The sequence below is a fragment of the Tupaia chinensis genome, unplaced genomic scaffold (assembly GCF_000334495.1).
Source record: "Tupaia chinensis unplaced genomic scaffold, TupChi_1.0 Scaffold000077_1, whole genome shotgun sequence".
Taxonomy (NCBI): domain Eukaryota; kingdom Metazoa; phylum Chordata; class Mammalia; order Scandentia; family Tupaiidae; genus Tupaia; species Tupaia belangeri.
The window spans coordinates 466600-486233 of NW_006159538.1; the positions used below are offsets into that span (position 1 = coordinate 466600).

Sequence of the window (19634 nt, forward strand, 5' to 3'; positions counted from 1 at the left end):
TGCACCAAGAGTGAGCTTTAAGCTGTGGGTCTGGGACTCGAATTGCCATTGACTATGTGGGAGTCCAGCTATGTAACCATTATACCATCAGCTGGTCCCAAAACTGTTTCATTTTAAGAGACTGAAGAGGGTTCATCTGTGACCACATGTTAAGGGAACAAGATCCCACATGGCAAAAAACCACAGTTCAAATGCTGGTTTGGGGTGGCGTGAAAAACATTCTAGGTTCATGTACACGTGTGCATATACCAAATCCCAAAAGGATGGAGAAATGGAGAAGGGACGGCAGTGTGACTACCCACTCCCCCGATGGGGGCGATGCTTTCTCCCTCTTTCTCTTACTTGCTGTCTCTCTAGTGACGGCTTGTGCCCTCTGGCACATACATACATACATAAATAAAAGTACACAACATGATGTAATGTTCTTTGTTGAAGCTGATGAATATAATATCTTTAATGATCACACACCTTGTACATGCTTTGGAAAACCATACTGCACTCCACAAAAATGTCTAACAGTTAAATGTAAATTGTTTTTTTGGAGGGGGGGAGGTTTTCGCTATAGGGCGTGTGCACTCACCAGAAAGACAGAGACACAGAGAGATAGAAAGCGAGAAATCACCCCCCAGGGGGGATGGCCACGCCACAATCCCTTCTCCTCCAGTTTCCTCTCAGGATCTCGGGCACGTACACACAAGCACCCGGCCTGAGTTTAAGCCGCTGGGTCTAGGACTTGAACCGCAGTCAACTACATGGGAGTCCAGTGACATAAGCCATTACGCTAACTGCTGGTCCCTTAAAAGTATTTTATACAAACATGTATATACACACACACACACACACAAAGAGGTACCATAAAAAAACCACATAATTAAAGGAGATCAAAGAGATATTAGATCTGGGGCCAGCAGGTGGCATGGTGAAGGCACTGGACTCCCAAATGGTTGACCACAGTTTTGAGTCCGGGTCCTGGACCCAGTAGCTTAAACCTCATGCTGTGTTTGTATATACGCATGTCCCAAGGGGAGAATGAAGTAAAAGGGAGTGCAGCATGGCTGTCCCCTCCAGAGGGTGGTTTTTCGCTTTATCTCTCTGTCTCTGTCTCTCCAGTGAGTACACATGCCCTACAGCAAAAGTCTGTCTCTCAAAAAAAGAAAAAAGGAAGGGTCTCACCTGTCAGACAAAGTTACTCTATTAGACAATGAAGGAAGATGGGTTTTTAAGCCTCAGTGATGAGATTGAATATATGTTTTTAAGAGAAGGATGATTTACAGTTATAAGTTATTCTGAAAAATTGCCAGTAAGGTGACAGAATCCAGAAATATTACTGAAGGAAGAACTGACGGAACTTGGTAATCAGTTAGGTATGAAAAGAAAGGAAAATAAAGCAGCAATAATAGACTTCTATATATTCTGAGTTTGAAGTCATGTAGAATATGTAATGTCCAGAAGGAATTTGGAAATCCTGGCAATTTTCCCAATATAAACAAGTATAGGAAAGTAAAGAATAAGTAATCATGGGATCGGCAGGTGGTGTGGTGGTTAAGAACACTGGACTCCCACATGTCCGACCGTCGTTCGAGTCCTGAACCTGGCAGCTTGCTTTTTCTCTCTCTCTCTCTCTCGTCTTTCCTTCTGTTCCTCTGTGGCAAAATAAAATAAATAAATGGTTAAATAAAATGATTTAAAAAAGAAAAGAAAAGAATAAGTAATCACAAAATATATACCTTATTTTCCATTGACATCTTATCTTTGTATGCTTCTTTAAAAAATTACTTAAAACTTTTATTTATTATTATTATTATTTTTAATTTGACTAGAGAGACAGGGAGGGAGAGGGTAGGAAAGTGAGAAAGCAAGCTGCCAGGTCGGGGACTCAAACAGTGGTCGACCATGTGGGAGTCCAGAACCTTAACCATCATGCCACCTGCCAGTCCCTCTTTGTATGCTTCTTGAATATGCCAAACACCTTTTCCCCCCACCTGCTGATTTTCAATGTATTTAGCAGAAATAGGTCTTTAACCCAATTTATAAATATTAGTTGTATAGTTCAATTTGCTTGTGCTTATAAACCAAGAAAGGAAATATGAGAATTCTGGTGTTCAAACAGCACATCATATGACCTACCTGAGTTAACCTGGGAGTATAACCTTCCATTTCTTGTCTAATACTCTGAAAAGCATTAATAATGTCCTGACTTGTTGCATACTGCAGAGACTGGATTGGAGTTGGACCGTGATAATACCTGAAGGTTGGCAGAGAAGAAATGACTCATCACACAGAGTAAATGTGCTTAACTTTGGTGACCGATGAGACATTCCCCACCTCAAGAATAAACATGACACTAGTTAAAGGAATTTCAAAAAAATAATTTGATTCCCAAAGGGGCAATAAGTAAATAGCACAAAGATTCAGAATTTATTTTCCTGGCTTTAGTAATTTAGTATGCTTCCCTGAGATGTATCACATAAAGTTTTAAGGAAAATGGACTCTTTTTTATGGTAACGAACTGATTAAAACACAAGTGGTACACTTGAATATATTTTCCGCTGAATTGCGACAGGTAACTATTCTGCATCAAGTTAATTTAATACTGATCAAACTTACCTATCTGACTTCTTGAGATTTAGTGCAATTGTTTTTATGGAATTATTTTTTCCCAAGTCTTCATATTCAATGGATTCTTGTAACTTTGCCTACAAGCAATATAGCACTTTTTGTCAGTAACTTTTCCCTTATACAAGACATGAACGTCACTGAAAAAATAATACTGTACAGAGGGTAAAAAATGAATCTTCCTGGGACCAGCAGATGGCATGGTGGTTAAGAATGCTGGACTCCCACATGGCTGACCATGGTTCGAGTCCCAGACCTGGTGGCTTGCTTTCTCATTTTCCCACTCTCTCTCCCACCTGTCCCTCTCTGGTCAAATTAAAAAAAAAAAAAGAAACGAAAAGAAAAGAAGTCTTTCCATCCAGAAGTGTCACTTCCCGAGACTGTCCTATAAATGACTAAAACAATTTTTTCATCCACCACTTACATAGCATATCTGTTTCCCTGTTTTCCATATTTCTCATATTACTAAGTTTTTGTCAATTTGGTAGATGAAAGTTTGTTATTTTATTTTTTCCCCTAAATAAATGCTTTTTGGTAGTTATCTATTGATTTTTTTTAAAATTAGACTTTTCTGAATTTAGGAAAGTTAGTCTTTTATTATTTATATTGCCAAACATTGTACTTTCTCTTAACTTCAAATATATCTCCTTCCATCCTTTTTTATTTGTATTTTTGTGTTTTAATTTTTGCTTCAATCTTGAATATACATGAAGGTTATTTTGGAATAAGAGGAAGAAAATCTCGAGTTTCTTTTTATTAAGTATTATGACTTTATTATTTACTTTTTATTAATTATTAACCAGTTCTGTTTTGGGAGAGATTTTTATTTTGGAGAGATTTTCACTATAGGGTGCGTGCGCTCGCCAGACAGACAGAGACATAGAGACAGAAAGCAAGAAATCACTCCCCAGGGGGGATGGCCACACCGCAATCCCTTCTCCTCTATTCTCCTCCTGGGATCTTGGGCGGGCATGCACGCACACGTGCCCGGCGTGAGTTTTAAGCCACTGGGTCCGGGACGCGAACCGCGGTTGACTATGTGGGAGTCCCGCAACATAGCCATTACGCTAACTGCTGGTTCCCAACCAGTTCTTTTTTTTGGAAGAGGTTTTTGCTATAGGGCGCATGCACTCACCAGAAAGACAGAGAGATAGAAAGCGAGAAATCATCCCTGGGCAGGGGATGGCCACATAGCAATCCCTTCTCTTCCATTCTCCTCTCGGGATCTTGGGCATACATGCACCCACGCCTGGCCTGAGTTTAAGCCACCGGGTCTGGGACTTGAACTGTGGTTGACTACATGGGATTCCAGCAATATAACCATTATGCCAACTGCTGGTCCCATTAACCAGTTCTTCTAACACTATTTGTAGAATAACCTGTCTTTTCCCACTGATGATATGTCACGTGTATCTCGTATATACATAAATCTTGCATGTATTTTGCATGCATGTGATATCTTTATTTTGGTTTTACTAATCTGTTTGGTCCTATGCCAGTAACAACTGCTAAAACATCTACAGTCTTTAAATACATTATTAAAAAAGAAAACACAAAAAGATAATCTGTATGAGTGTATGGGAAAATCGACTCTACAATAGCTCATCATCTATAGAGCCATGAAACTGATCTAGTCAACTCTCATTTTTAGCTATCAAGACTAGAATCAGAAGTTAGGTCATCAAATATACCTTGAAAATAGTCAATTTGAAAATTGAGTATTTTAAATTGCCTCTACCTTTTTAATTTTGAAATTTATTATTACTTTTTAATCTGACCAGAGAGACAGAGAGCGAGCGAAGAGAGAGGGGGAAAATGGGAGCACAAGCTACCAATCCAGGATTCACCGCAGTTGGCCACATGGGGTCTAGTACCTTAACCATAATGCCACCTAGCCGCCTAAAACTGCCCCCCTCCCTTTTTTTTGAGAGGTTTTTGCTATAGGGCACATGCACTCGCCAGAAAGACAGACAGACAGACAGAAAGCACAAAATCACTCCCCCAGGGGGAATGACCAAACAGCAATCCCTTCTTCTCCATTCTCTTCTTGGGATCTTGGGCACGCACGCACGCACCCCCAGCGTGAGTTTAAGCCACCGGGTCTAAGACTCAAACCGTAGTCGACTACATGGGAGTCCAGTGACATAGCCATTACGTCAACTGCTGGTCCCAAATTGCTCCTATTTAAAAAGAGTCTAATCTCCTTATGGTACAGGAACAAATCTGACCTCCTCAACTGACACTCAAATCTCACTTTACCTAGATTTGGCCTACCTGTTCACTACTTTGTCAATTCTAAACCCTTCAACTAACTTCAAGGTATCTGATGTGTTCATTATTTTTCACTTACGTCCAGGTCATTTCTACTTCTGCTATTGCTCTAAGTCATATCCCTACCAAGCTCCCGTAAGAATCCCAATTCTAACCTCTGCCAAGGCCTACGTATTAGTCCTCCTACCTTCCATACTTAACTGAAAACTTTGTAAATGTGGGACTTTGTCTACAACTGTTTCCCAACCTCTCACTCTAGCCATAGACTCAAAAGAATACTTAGAGCCAACATTAACCACTGAATATTGTGAAAATTTACACAGCGAAACCAAGATTTTGGACAACTTGTTCACCACCAAAAATCAAGTGTGGTTATCTAAGGTGTCTGGGGAAACTCGAGCCCCAAATGATCCAAATGATTTGTCCATACCCTTTTGACTGCAGGCTGAAAGCAGTCTGCATCTCCAGAATTTCCATCTGTACCACTGGGCTCACCGTTTTGTTCATTTTGTGCTTCCCTTAAAACAAAGGGGAAAAAAATAAGGTTAAAAACCACAAGGAAAACACCACACCTCCATGTGGCTACCGCCAGTTACCGCACCTTTGCACGTATACTTAACTGTTTCCTGAGACCTGCTGCCAGGACCATGGCACTGTGATGATTAAACCGTTTGATGATGGCAGCATTACTATTCTCTTTAATGGATTTAGAACTGGAAGTAGATGGTGCAGAAGACAGACCGTAGCCCTATGAAAAATAATTCAACAAATTAAAGTTTTGACTTTATCTATTATGAAAAAAGATGCTAGGTCAAAAATATTTGCTGACTGATGAGACTATTAATTCACATGAATATTACTAAGTATTTATAGGTAAATATTTAAAAATAAGTGACATTACATATATAAAAAAATAAGAAATTTCTCAAACTCCCTCTAGAATCACAAAAAGAATCTTTAACTGAATATCTGGTATATTCAATTTAGACTAAAGCTAATAAGCAATGTTGGGACCAGCAGATGGTGTACTGGTTGTGTTGCTGGACTCCCACATGACCAACCATGGTTTGAGTCTCAGACTGGGTGGCTTGAAACTCATGCTGGGAGCATGAGTGTGTGTGCCCAAGATCCCACGAGAATGAAGAAGAATGGACTGTGGTGTGGCCACCCCCATTGAGGGGATGGTTTCTCACTTTTCCTCTGTCTTTCTCTCTCTCCCCTTGGTAAGAGCATGTGTCCTAAGGCATAACCTCAAAAAAAAAAAAATCAACATGGGGGCCATCAGGAGTTGTGGTTAAGGAACTAGACACTCCCACATGGTCAACAGTGGCTCGAATCCCAGACCTGGCCACTTGAAACTCATTCTGGGTGCGTGTGCGTGTGTGCCCAAAATCCTAAGAGGAGAATGGAGAAGGGACTGTGGTGTGACCATCCCCCCATGGGTAATTTTTCACTTTCTGTCTCTGTGGTTAATGCATGTACCCTATAGCAAAAATCTCTTAAAAAAAAAAAAGAGGAAAAAAGAAAAAAAAATAGCAAAATGAAAAAAGTAAGTTACAAAGTACACAGAGACCCAGCCTTGGTGGCACAGGTAGAAGCACACTCATCTGCAGTGCTGGTGGCCAGTGGCAAACCATGAGTTGGGATTATAAATTAATCTGAAATATGCTGGTGTGTTTGCCAAGATCCTGACTGCTTAGAGGGCTGAGGAAAAGGCATGGTCGTGTGAGGAGACCCTGACAAGAGTGTCTTGCCTGTCTTATCTCTCTCTTGTAAGAAATAAAAATAAACTTCAAAAAATCCAATAGGACTGGCAGGACTGGCCCTGTGGCACAGGAATCAGGGGCTGTGCAGAGGGTCCCACAGAGCTGACCAGGGATTTGCGTCCTGGCTCCTGTGGCTTGAAGAGCACACTGTATGTGAGTGTGTGCATATGTACCCATGACCTGACAGGATGGAGAAATAGAGGAAAGACCATGCCCTATCAGGAGGTGCTTTCTCTCTCCCCCTCTGGTTGAGTGTGTGCAATCTCTTGCAATTAGGGAAAAAAAGGAAGAAAATGAAAATATAGGGTGAAGGGAGTAAGTGAGGCTGGCAGGTTCCTGGCATACAAGACAGGAGGTGGACTGGCATTAGCCTTCATCAGAAGGGACTTCTGGGATTGGATAAATCTGTGGGTCACAATGCTGACAGACAATTTGTACTGTTTTGACAGACTAGTTGTTGAAAATTAACAGGCTAGTGTAGGGTAAGGGTCATGAGTGGTCCTGGTTTGGCAATGTTTATCTTTCTTGTCTACAAATATCTGTCCATTTCTTTAAACAACATCCCCGGGGGGGATGGTGGCATCGCAATCCCTTTTTCTCTGTTCTCCTTTCACAATTTTGGGCATGCTTTCACATGCACCTGGAGTGTTTCTCAAGTTATCGGGTCCAGGAGTTGAACTGCAGAATCAGCCATGTGGAATCCAGTTGCCTTGCCCGCTATACCATTAGCTGGTCTGAAATTAGGATTTTATACTAGAGTCCATAAAGCTGGACCCATCACAAATTATAATTTAGAGAACTGATGATGGGGGAGCTCAGTGATTATTGTTTAAAGTTTTGGGCTGGCTTGGTGGCATAGCAGTAACTTGCTGCATCAAAGGATGCTGGATCCATATGGAAGATCGTGGGTTTGGTTCTCTTGTCAACCTGTAAATGCTGGAAACAAAAGCCTTTGACCTTGGCTGACTAGGAGGGCCTGGGGGTATTAAGGTGGGAGAGCTTATTGAGGGTGCTTGTGTTTCTCTTTCTTTCACACAAATACAAAAATCAACTTTAAAAGACTCAGGTACAGGGATCAGCAAATGGCGTAATGGTTATGTTGCTGGACTCCCACATGGCCGACCCTAGTTTAAGTCCTAGATCTGGTGGCTTCAAACCCATGCCAGGCACATGTGCGTGCATGCCTGAAAGCCCAAGAGAAGAATGGAGAAGAAGGGAATGTGGCATGGCCATCTCCCCTGGGTGTGTGTGTGTGTGTGTGTGTGTGTGTGAGAGAGAGATTTCTTGCTGTCTCTCTGGTGAGCATACATGCCCTATAATGAAAATTTCTCTTAAAAAAAAAAAAAAAACTCAAATATTTTTTCTTATTAGCAACAGAACACACAAAACACCTAGATTCTTTTCTTTTTAACAGCCAGAAAGCACACGTGCTTCCCAGAGACAGAGAGGATGAGGAGAAAACACCCACCAATGAGACATGACCATGACCTAATCCCTCCTCCTCCATTTCCCTACCTTGGGAGGATTTTGGGGGAATATGAGCATACATACATGCCTGTGCCTGGCTTCTCAAGTGTCTGGGTCTGGGATCCAAACCGTAGTGGGCGATTTGGGATCTGGCTCTCTTAACCACTAGGCCACGGGGCTGGCTCTCTCCAAGGTGATTTTTTTTTTTTTTTTTAAGGAGAGATTTTTTTATAGGGTGCACGTGCTCACTAGAGAGACAGAAAGTGAGAAATCACCCCTCAGGGGAGATGATCATGCCACAATCTCTTCGCCTCTCAGGATTTTGGGCATGCATGTACACACACACCAGCATGAGTTTTAAGCTGCCAGATCTGGTACTCAGTTGACTACATGAGAGTCCAGCAACATAATCATTATGTCATCTGCTGGTTGGTTTCCATGTCAATTTTAATGGCAAACAGCACTACTGACAAGCACTTCTGATGCCTCACTTCACATAAAATATTAATAGTTTACTTGTTTTACAATTTTTTTAAATTATAAAAATGTAGATGACTAGGAACACTGTTTTCTTTTATAACTCCTTTTATTATTTCTTACCTCATCTAATGGTTTATCTTCCAAAGCTGTCAAATCTAATAGTGGATTTTTCACTCCTAACGAAACCATTGTTTTTAACCCTAGAAAATTAATAAAATAAGAAGTTCATCTTATTCTTAGAAATTTAAAGAAAATCATTAACAGCTCTAATGACTAAAGAGGAACATCAAATACTAGAGTGTTTCACACACAAAGTTACCTTTTTCATCTATTTTGGCACATTCTGCAAAGAGATCCTTTGACCCTGTATTTAGCCGGTCCCTGTGAAAATAATGGGACTGGAAAAACCGCGTCCAGAATTCCTTCTCTGTCATGTTGTGGGGAACATTTTCTGCATATTTCATTTTTACTGTGGGGGGAAAAAACCGTAAGAAAGAGATACATATTGCATTTCCACTTATTTCCTTTTTTAAAGTTTGTTTATCTTTCATGTAAGAGATGAGAACGAGAGAGGCAAGGGGAGGAGACGGATAGCAAGAGGGGCAGCCCCAGCAAGGCCCTCCCACTGTAAAGACCCCTCCAGCCTGCGAGGATCCTAGGTGTGTGCACACACAGCTCTGTACACGGACAGGCCTCAGGGTGCGAATCTGGGACCACGCTGCATGGCAGACCACGGCATCACCACTACGCGCCCATGGCTGGCCTGAATCTGCACTGCTTAAAACCTCTCAAATTAGGTAACTAACATGGAAATCAATAGCGAGAACCAGATTATGATACTTTCGGCTTTATAAATTGCATATTATAATCTAATTGCAATTATGAAATATAACTTGAGACATGTGAAGCATATGAATATGGTAAAAACCCTATTTTGTACCAAGATAAATTTTTTTAAGAGTTAATTTTATTTCTTCTTGTTTTTACATTGTGACCAGAGAAAGCCAGAGAAAGTGGGAAAGTGAGAAAGCAAGCCACCAGGTCTGAGACTCAAATCACTGGCAGCCACATGGGAGTCCAGCATCTTAACTAGCATGCCACCTGTGGGCCCCTGTACCCCGAGAATTTAGTTTTGAAGTTTTAGAAGGAACGCCAAGAATCCTAGCCGTCAGACCTGAGTTTGCTTATTCTTTTATGTATATACACTCTCAATCCAAGATAGTTGTCAGGTGGTGGGAAAATAAAACTCCAATACCCAATGCTCTGTAAGTTTGGAACTCTGGAATTTTCTGGTCTAGGGAGCATGATGTTCAAGACTCCAGAACCAGAGTCTGAGTTTAAATTCTACATCTGCCATTTACTATATGTGTGACCTTGGACAAGTTAGTCTCTCTGTACCTGTTTCTTCACCTGTCAAATGAGAATCAGAACACAGAGTATTATGAAGACTGATGAGTTAAAACAGAAACAGGCCTTAGAATAGTGTGTGGTGTATGGCAAACACTACTCGATTACGTTATCATTAAAAAAAGCCATGACGAGGGACCAGCAGATGGCGTAATGGTTACATCACTGGACTCTCACGGCCAACTGTGGTTAGAGTCCTGGACCTAGAGGCTTGAAACTCAAGCCGGGCACGTATGTGCGTGCCCAAAATCCCGAGAGGAGAATGGAGAAGGGACTGTGGCGTGGCCATCCCCCTGGGGGGTGATTTTTCGTTTTCTGTCTCTCTGCCTCTCTCTGTTTCTCTGGCAAGTGCACTCACCATATAGCAAAAAATTTCCTTAAAAGAATAAAAAAGACAAGGTAATAATTACATTACAGGGACCAGCAGCTAGCGTAAAGGTTATGTCACTGGACTCCCATGTAGTCGACTACGGTTTGAGTCCTGGAACTGGTGGCTTAAACTCATGCAGATGTGTGTGTGTGCTGCATGCCCAAGAATGGAGAAGGGACTGCAGTGTGGCCATCCCCCAGAGGGGTAATTTCTAATTTTCTGTCTCTGTCTTTCTGGTGAGTGCATGTGTCCTATAGCAAAAAACTCTCAAAAAAACAAAACAAAAACAAAAACAAAAAATTACATTACATAGAGGCCAACATAAATCACGATAGAAGGAAATAGGAGGTCTATATCTGCGGGAACAGGTTGAAATCCTTAGTTTTTGCTATAGGGCTTGTGTGCTCACCAGAGAAGCAGAGAGACAGAGAGAGAACGGGAGAAGTCATCCCCGAGGGATTGCAACACCACAGTCCCTTCTCCTCCAAGGATTCTGGGCATGAATGCACATGTGCCTAAAGTGTTTTTCAAGCCGCTGGGTCTAGGACTTGAACTAAGCAGCTGGCCATGTGGAATCCAGCTGCTTACCTTCCATGCTATTAGTTGGTCTGGAATCAGGATTTTATAGCAGTGGCAATGAGGCCACTGAGCTGTTCGAGCCGAGTCCTGAGAAACAGATACAGTACTAAGGAAGCATATCTTAAAGGGGTAGCAGCAGGAAAGTGGAAAAGAGAACAGTCTGTGGCTTGAGAGAGCACTGTTAGTTTTAAGAAAGCAATGGCTGAACCTCATAAATCATTAGGGGTGGGGTCAGGGCTTCTATGCTTTCAGGACTGCTTCTACATGGAAAGTGATTTGTGAGGAAAGTCCCTCTGGATACAGTATGAAGGCTGATCTGAGTTAGTGCTCTCAGAGAGAGACTCATGTATTGATGACTCTGCAATATGTCATTTTGCTCAGGTGTGTTGAGGGATAAAGTTTCAAAATCACTGATGGGAAGAATGTCAAAACCATCAATGCATTGTTGATAGTACAATATTTACTGAGCCTTTACTATTAACCATATGTCAGACCCTGGGTAATGCATTTGATGTATTTGATGTGTTTTATTACACTTGATCACAAATAAAAGGAAAGCTTTTTTGTCTTCCATTAATACATGATTCATCCAAACAAAAAATTTTTAACCATCTGGACAGAACTGACCCTTCTTACCTGCTGGATAGGTCCTAAATATGGACTCAATGATATCAGAGGTTAAATTATACCTCAAACCATTACAGCCATCTGCTTGGGGCCGGACATCAGCCTAAAACAAAATCCATATGCAAATACACATACACATTAGAACATCAGGGAAGCTGCTGAAGCTCAAACATACTAGACAAAGGTGGGGAAATGGACTTCGTAAACGAACTGCAGAAGCGAGGTAAGTCCCGCACCTTCACTTCTGGCAGAGAGCCCGGGCTCAAAGATGCCCGGGCTAGTTTCAGTTTTAGTGCCTTGTAAGATCCCCTTCCCTGACAACTGAATATGGTCAAATAGTGTAAGTATGGCTGACAATGGATAGCTAGTACTTTACAATAAAACTTGCAGAGCTATCAAACCACTATAAACCTCGGTCACTGAAAAAGTAAACAATTACCTGATCTCTCTAGGAAAGATCTTATGAATTCAGTTCACTACTAAACACCCAGAAATACCAAACATACAATTAACATTCAAATCTTTGCTGAATATATAAATACTGTTATGGTTTTACTGGAGTACAGACTGGTTGAATTCCATTTTCTAATTCTACGATTAAGGTATTCTCAATTTTCCTACTGGATATATTTTAAAAAAATCTTATTCCTTCTAGAATATATGAAGGTCACTAGACCACTAACTTTGTATTAAATATGTGTATTTTAAAGTATTTTACAATACAACATTAACTATTTTTTTATTAATATACTCTAAGGAAATGTTTATTATACAGAGGAAATAACACTGTTAACATAATTGGGGGGGGGTTAACATTTTTTTCCTTCAGAAATCTAGAAGGGTTACATACCAGAAATGCTGCAGAAATGCCAACATCCTGCTTATGATTGGATGTGGAAGAACTATCTGCTGCATTCACATTTAAACGATTGGCCCAGAATTCTTCAGCACTTATCACCTGACTCACAACAAGGTCTTTATAAAGCTGAAATAAAACAGGATCTTCTTGCAGCATTCTGGTGAAAGAATACATTGAACAGCCTTAGTGACAGGAAACAATGAACTACTTCTACTTTATTTTGTGATGACCAAGCAGTTCATTTAGTTCATTTTAAATAATTAAAAGCAAAAAACAAGCCAAATTTGAAGGGATAAAGAAGCAGAGATGAGATGCAAAGACTAAGCTGTTTGAGGGCATGGATTCGTCCTTTTCATCCGTAACCTAGTGATACAAAGATGACTGTGTGTTTGCACCATGTGTTCTTCCACACAAAGGAGAATGAGGAGAGGAGATGTGCTGGAAATTTTCCAACAACCAAGTTTTCACAGAGAGATGTATTTGAAGCTATATGCACTGATGACCTGAAAGATATGGGTGACAGAAAAATTCATCTTGTCAGAAATTCTCATTATTTTGTATGATGACGTCTCAAGTTTTTATAGTGTGAATTTGTGCAGGCTTCTTGTTCACAAGCATAGCACACTTCTAATAGTTTAGAATCTTCTCTGTGAAAGAGAATTGGGAAAAGAAAGTAAGGGTCTTAGCATCTTCTATTCTCAGTTCTGCTCCTAATCAGATGTTCTATTTGATATAGTTAAAATTTAACTTCTGGGTTTGCATATTCTCATTTGCTCAAAGTCCTACAGTTAGTAAGGTGCTAAAATTGAGAATCAAGCACACAAATAAAGAAACCTAAACCCATATATTTTCTGTATTATGATATCAGAGCAGAAGGGAGAGAAGTAATAATGCAATTATTGTTCTACCAAGAGACTAGAGAGGAACTAGTTATCTCCTCAAAAGGTGACTCTCTTCCTCCTTCACCTGTTTTTCTCTTCCAGTTCTTTATTTGCTTTCCTCTTGAATTTGGGCAGCAGCTGCTGAAGAAGGTCCTTTACTGCATCTCGCTCTTTCACAGCTGTGCTCTCATTGGAAAAATGGAAGTTAGTTGTGTCCCCTGCGTGCAGGACCAGCTGAAGCTGAATTTTAGCTTTTCCTTCTGGACTAATTTTCTGGCCTAAATAAAAGCATAAAGTGAATTAGATGAAGACACACTGTGGAAACTGCCATCCAATAGGTTAGCACTCTTCTCCAGAAGATGCAGGACTCCCTTGGGCACTCTAGCTGCCTTGCTCCAGTCTAGGTGCCTTTGTAGAAATGTACTCTTCCTGAGTGACCCCACATATGCAGAACACAGCTAAACTAGCGCATGGCTAGCAGTGTGCCCCAACCAGTGTCCGCTTTGCGTAGCATTTCTCACCTACAGTGACCTCCTCCAGCTATCATGGGCTTTGTTCCTACTCAACCAGGACAGGCAGAGCTCTTGAAGGCTTTCTACTAGCTATTTTAGGAGCCCTGAAACCACCTTAAACAGCCTCAAATCAACATCAGCAATGAAAACAATTGGTCATGATCCAAAAGATTACACAAGACAGTCTAAGGCTTAATTAATTGGCAAGGTAGACAGGTAGGTAGGTTTACATTTTACATTTGAGAGATCTGGTGTCACCACTCTATCCAAGTGATCAAAGTTAGCCTCATTAAAAGGATATTAGGGATAAGAAAGTGGCATGAAGGTTATGGCAGCTGGATCCCACATGGTTAACTGAGCAGTTCGTATCCCAGACCTGGTGGCTTGATAAATTATGCCCACTGCATGTGTGCCCAAAATCCCAAGAGGAGAATGGAGAAGACATTGCCCTAGAGGGTGATTTCACACTTTGACTCAGTCTGACCAGCATAAGCACCCTGTAGAAAACTACAAGAGTTTAAAAAAAAGAAAGAAAAGGCAGGACAACCTGACATTACATGCTCTCTGAGGTGATGGAATTGGAAGTGAACATCACCATCTATGTATTATTCTTGCCCAAATGTTTAACCTGAATATAACCAAGGCTTCATCTCTGACTTTTAATTTATAAGAAATATACATATACATATACAGGAGTAGATTAAACAAAACTTTGGGGGCCAGCAGGTGGCACGGTGGTTAAGGCTGCTGGATTCCCACATGGCTGACCATGGTTTGAGTCCCGAACTTTGGCGGCTTGCTCTCTCTCTCGTCAAATTTTTAAAAATATAAATAAATAAAATAATTCTTCAAAAAACAAACAAACCAAAAACCTCGAAGAGACAAACATATTCAGAGTATGGAATATTCTTTTCTTTTTCTTGGTAAGGTTTTAGTTACAGGGTGAGTATACTAGCCCAGAGAGACAAAGAGACAGAGAAAAGAAAAGTGAGAAATTATCCCCCCAGTGGAGATGGCTATGCTGCAGTACCTTCTCCTCCACTCTCCTCCTAGGATTCTGGGCATGTACACATGCATACCCAGCCTGAGTTTCAAGCAGATGGATCTCCAGGACTTGAACTGCAGTCAGTTATGTGGGAGGACAGCACTTTAACCACCACACCACCTGCTGGCCCCTGTAATATTTTACAAACTTACACATTGAAAGAGACTAAAGAGATCACAACTATGGGAACCTAGATCAGATACTGGTTTTTAAATAAACATAGCTACCATAAAGACTAAATTACTGGGAAAACTGAAGAAATACAACAATTGTCTGGATATTTATTAAAATGGTCTTGGTGTGATAATGACATTATAATAAAAGTGCACACACAAATAATAAAGCAAAGACAGCAAAATAACAACTGTAGTGCCTAGGTGGGATACATTACACAGGTATTCATTATGCACAGGTATTCATTATGCCTCTTTGAATTTTTCTATGACTTTGAGGATTTTCATAATAAAAAGACTGGGCTAGAAATATCAAAATGTACCTACATAACAAAGACCTCACACTGTGAAATAGGCCCTCCTGGCAAGCGTTTCTCTCCTTCATTAGGGAAACAGATGGGGGTTTTGTCCCAATGAAGGGCCATTTACGATAGTGTGACACACTATCTAGTGCTCTCATCTCAGTCCAAATCCATCTGTTAAACCTCAAACAAACAGGAATTTTGGAAACAGAGACACCAACCTTGACAGAACAACCCTGCTGCTCAACCAGCAATAAGGAAGCAGTTTACACGGTAGGCTGTCCCCCTGTCCCCTTCCCCAACAGCACCTCCTTTCTAGGCACATTTTCGCAGGGACTGCTCTGCCTTCACTCTACTGCAGCGTTTGCCCCATGGAGGCTGCCTCTTAGGTTTTTAAACTAACTTCAGCTTTAACTATTGCTGATTTTCACCTTGGGAATTTATTGGTAACTTTCAAAGGCTTCTTTCAGAAACAAGCATTCTTTTACACAATCAATCTAAAATGAAATTGATCTGGTATAGATCTAGAATGGAGGACACATTCCCCTTCCCAACAGCAGAAAACTGTAGAGAAACAGGAGCTGGGCATTTCCCAGTGCGTTTTGTAAAGCTACAGAGCTAGCTTCCACTTTAAGAGAAATGCTAATATAGGCACTTCCTAATGTGTAAGTTGGTCAATATACAAATGTTAGGTTGTAAGACTATTATCAGGAAATTGTGAGACTCTTTTCTATACACCTTTTTTTTTTGAAAGAGATTTCTACTAAAGGGTGCATGCGCTCGCTGGAAAGAGACACACACAGAAAGTGAGAAATCACCCCCCACGGGGATGGCCACATCACAATCCCTTCTCCTCTGTTCTCTTCTTGGGATCTTGGGCATACATACATGCACACATGTCTGGCATGAATTTTAAGATGCCAGGTCCAGGACTCAAACTACAATCGACTATGTGGGAGTCCAGTGCTTTAACCACACCACCCACTGGCCCCCAGAAACAAAGTTTTAAAAGGCGACATTATTACCAGGCTAGTGAACAAAGCCAATACAGATTAGGCAGTACTGAATCATAATTTTTTTTAGAGGTTTTTGTGTTAGGGTATGTGCACTTGCAAGAGAGAGAGAAATACAGAGACACAGACAGTGAGAGGAGAAGTAAGAAATCACCCCCGTATGGGGGATGGCCACACTACAATTCCTTCTCCTCCTGGGATCTTGGGCATGCATTTACACATGTCTCGCCAAGTTTCAAGCCACCGGTCTGGGACTTGAACTGTAGTTGGCCATTGTGGGAGTACAGCAATGTAACTGCTACACCATCTGCTGGCTCCTGAACCATCGCAAATTTTAAACAATATTTTCTTCTGAAAATTAAGGTTTTAAGTAATTTCAGTGTAGAAAGATAGAGATCTTGGTCATTTCCAGCAGCAAAACAGAGGTATGTTCTTAAATGAGGGCAGCTGTTTATACACAAGGGACATGGTAAACTGGCCACCATCTGCACACTGAGGGTCGTCTGTTTTGGGAGGTATCGTGTTGCTTAAAATCTACACAGGATTTTATCAAAGACAAGAATTTCATATCCTGGGAAATAAATGAATCCATATTAATGATCACAGTTAAGGTACCACAATTTCTCAAGGGGTTGGTTACCCAGACTTTCCTGGGTCTTGCCTATATGTACATTAGATGAATTGCAGAAATCTCTTTCAGAGTTAAGGTTCTAAAATCCAGGATTCACTTAGTGCTTTTAAACTTAATTTTTATTGAATCACAAAGTATCAGACCCTCTAGGTAATAAATTCAAAGTAATTTTGCAAAGTTGAAAGAGAAGTGGTTTTGATCTTAGCTTTCATAACTGAAAACTATAATGGGGATATAAAAAATTATGCTTGATATTTCCCTATTTATGTTCAGTATAAAGTTGAGTCTTCTCAAAAGATGATAGCCACATAATCAAAGATCAATTACACAACTTGTTTAAATAATACAATTTTATTGAAAGACAATCTGGTATCACCTATCAACATTTTAAATGCATGAACATTTCGTTCTTATTTATTTAGAGATTTTGCTATAGGGCATGTGTACTTGCCAGACAGACAGACAGAGAGAGAGAAAGTGAGAAATCACCCCTCGGGGGATGGCTATACCACAAGCCCTTCTGGGATCTTGGGCATGCATGCACATGTGCCTGGCATGAGTTTCAAGCCACCAGGTCCAGGACTCAAATTGGGCTCAGACATGTGGAAGTCCAGTGATGTAACCCGCTACGCCATCTGCTGGTCCCTGCATGAACATTTTGAACCAATAAATTCACTGGAGGGCTCTAGCCTACACAGAGAACCTGGGAAAGATATCAGTGTACAGAGCTATACAACATCACTTGTAATAACAAACTTCCAGAAACTTTCTAGATGTCCTTCAACAGAACATACATGACTGTACATCCATTCAGTGAAGTATAACGCAGCTCTTAAAGTACGTGTAGAGATCCTTACATGAGGTGGAGTTACATGTGTAAAGCTACACAGGCCCTACTATTAAGTGAACAGGTCAGCTTATGGTACAGCATCTATTCAGTAATCTCATTGTTATTACTGCAGCATGCTTTTTTTTCTGATATAAAATAACCCACAAAGATCAAATAAACAACCTTTTAATGAAATCACCAGCAAGCATGACACACATATAGATCAGACCTTAGTACAGCCGACTTACATTTAATATCCGCATACATATGGCTGATGGTAAATCTATCTTTGCCTTCAGGTGCCCAAGCAATTCTTTCTGCCATGAGGTACAGTGCTCCATCCTGCTTCTTCTGACGCACCTTCTTCACAATCAGCAAAACTTCTTCAGAAGAAGTTGCCATAATGGCTAGAAGGTGCTAACAGAGGAAAAAAAAAAAAAGGTGAAGAAAAAGATTCTACACATTAAGGTTGAGTTTGCTGAGTCCATTCCAAATCTAAAACCTAAATTGTGGGACAGTTAATGAGGAAAAAAAAAAAAATCTCTTCTTTCATTCATTCAAAGTTGAAGATAAGCTGCAAGTCATTATTCATTTAAAATCACATTTCCTTCTGCTCATACCACAGGTGTGACTTCACACGTTTATGGTTTAGAAGACTTGGCAGTTTCACAAACTATTCCCATATACGCTAATGAGAGTATTTTCATTTTCCTGGGTTATAATCTTAAACCATAAAACATGGTTTGGCTGCAAATATGTGGTCTTTTATTTATATTCAGAATTGCAGAACTGTGGAATTACATAGGGTTCTAATGGACACTCAGTTCAAATGTATTGCAGCAGAATTTGTGTAACTTTCCCAGAACCAATCCCTGAGCTGAAGCCACATCCAAGTTTCCTAATGTCTGGTCTATATTTTTTCTGAATACCTGAAAATAAAACTGAGAATATTAATTTTAAAAATTATTTATTTTTGGAGAGGTTTTTGCTATTGGGTGCATGTGCTCGTCGGAATGAAAGAAACAAAAAGCTAGAAATCACCCCTCAGGGAGGATGGCCACGCTGCAATCCCTTCTCTCTCCTCCTCTTGGGATCTTGAGCACACACCCCCAGCATGGGTTTATCCCTTATCCAAAATGCCTGGGTTCAGATGTGTTTTGGATTTTGGCCTTTTTCCAATTTTACAATATTTGCATATACAAAATGAGGTATCTTGGAGGTGGGCCCCGAGTCTAATTCATATGTTTCAAATACATGTTATACGTACAATTTGAGGATACTTTTTTTTTGGCTAGTAGGTGTGTGGGCTTGCCAGAGAAAGAGAGAGAGAGAGACAGAGAGAACAGCCACACCACAAACCCCTTCCCCTATTTCTGCCTCCCCCTCTGGATTCTGGGTACTTACACATACACGCCTGGCATGTTTCTCAAACCACCGGGACATCAACTGGGGTAGGCCATGTAAAGTAGGATCTAACTGCCTTAATCACCAGGCCATGGAGTCAGCCCGGGACGGTAATTTTATACATTTTGGTGTTGTAGCACTTTGACTGCAATGCATCACATGAGGTCAGATGTAGAATCTTCCACTTGTCATGTCAGCATTTAAAAAGTTTTGGACTTTGGAGTATGTTGGATTTTGGAATAGGGATGCTCAACCTGTACTTAACACTTTAGATATTAGTCTCTCATCTTTAATAACCAAACATCATTAATCGCTCTCCACAGCTTAACTAATGATTCATTTGTATATGGATGACTAGTTATACTGCAAGCATTCTGATCCCCCACCACCACCCATTTCCCT

At 40.6% G+C, this 19634-nt stretch overlaps 1 protein-coding gene across 2 annotated transcripts in view; it reads right to left on the minus strand.

The window, feature by feature from the left end:
* GTF2H1 (general transcription factor IIH subunit 1) overlaps nucleotides 1–19634 on the minus strand; it is a 40211-nt gene that overhangs the window by 10191 nt on the left and 10386 nt on the right. The window contains exons 2-11 of one of the 2 annotated variants that reach the window (XM_006142480.3): nucleotides 18077–18245; nucleotides 13409–13601; nucleotides 12434–12599; nucleotides 11593–11686; nucleotides 8920–9069; nucleotides 8721–8800; nucleotides 5508–5635; nucleotides 5318–5405; nucleotides 2608–2696; nucleotides 2128–2245 (exon numbers count right to left, since the gene is read on the minus strand). In XM_006142480.3, the coding sequence (XP_006142542.1) occupies nucleotides 2128–2245; nucleotides 2608–2696; nucleotides 5318–5405; nucleotides 5508–5635; nucleotides 8721–8800; nucleotides 8920–9069; nucleotides 11593–11686; nucleotides 12434–12599; nucleotides 13409–13601; nucleotides 18077–18230 (1260 nt within the window). In that variant the 5' untranslated portion in view covers nucleotides 18231–18245. The remainder of the gene's footprint in view (nucleotides 1–2127; nucleotides 2246–2607; nucleotides 2697–5317; nucleotides 5406–5507; nucleotides 5636–8720; nucleotides 8801–8919; nucleotides 9070–11592; nucleotides 11687–12433; nucleotides 12600–13408; nucleotides 13602–18076; nucleotides 18246–19634) is intronic. The other variant, XM_014584555.2, reaches the window with a different exon arrangement.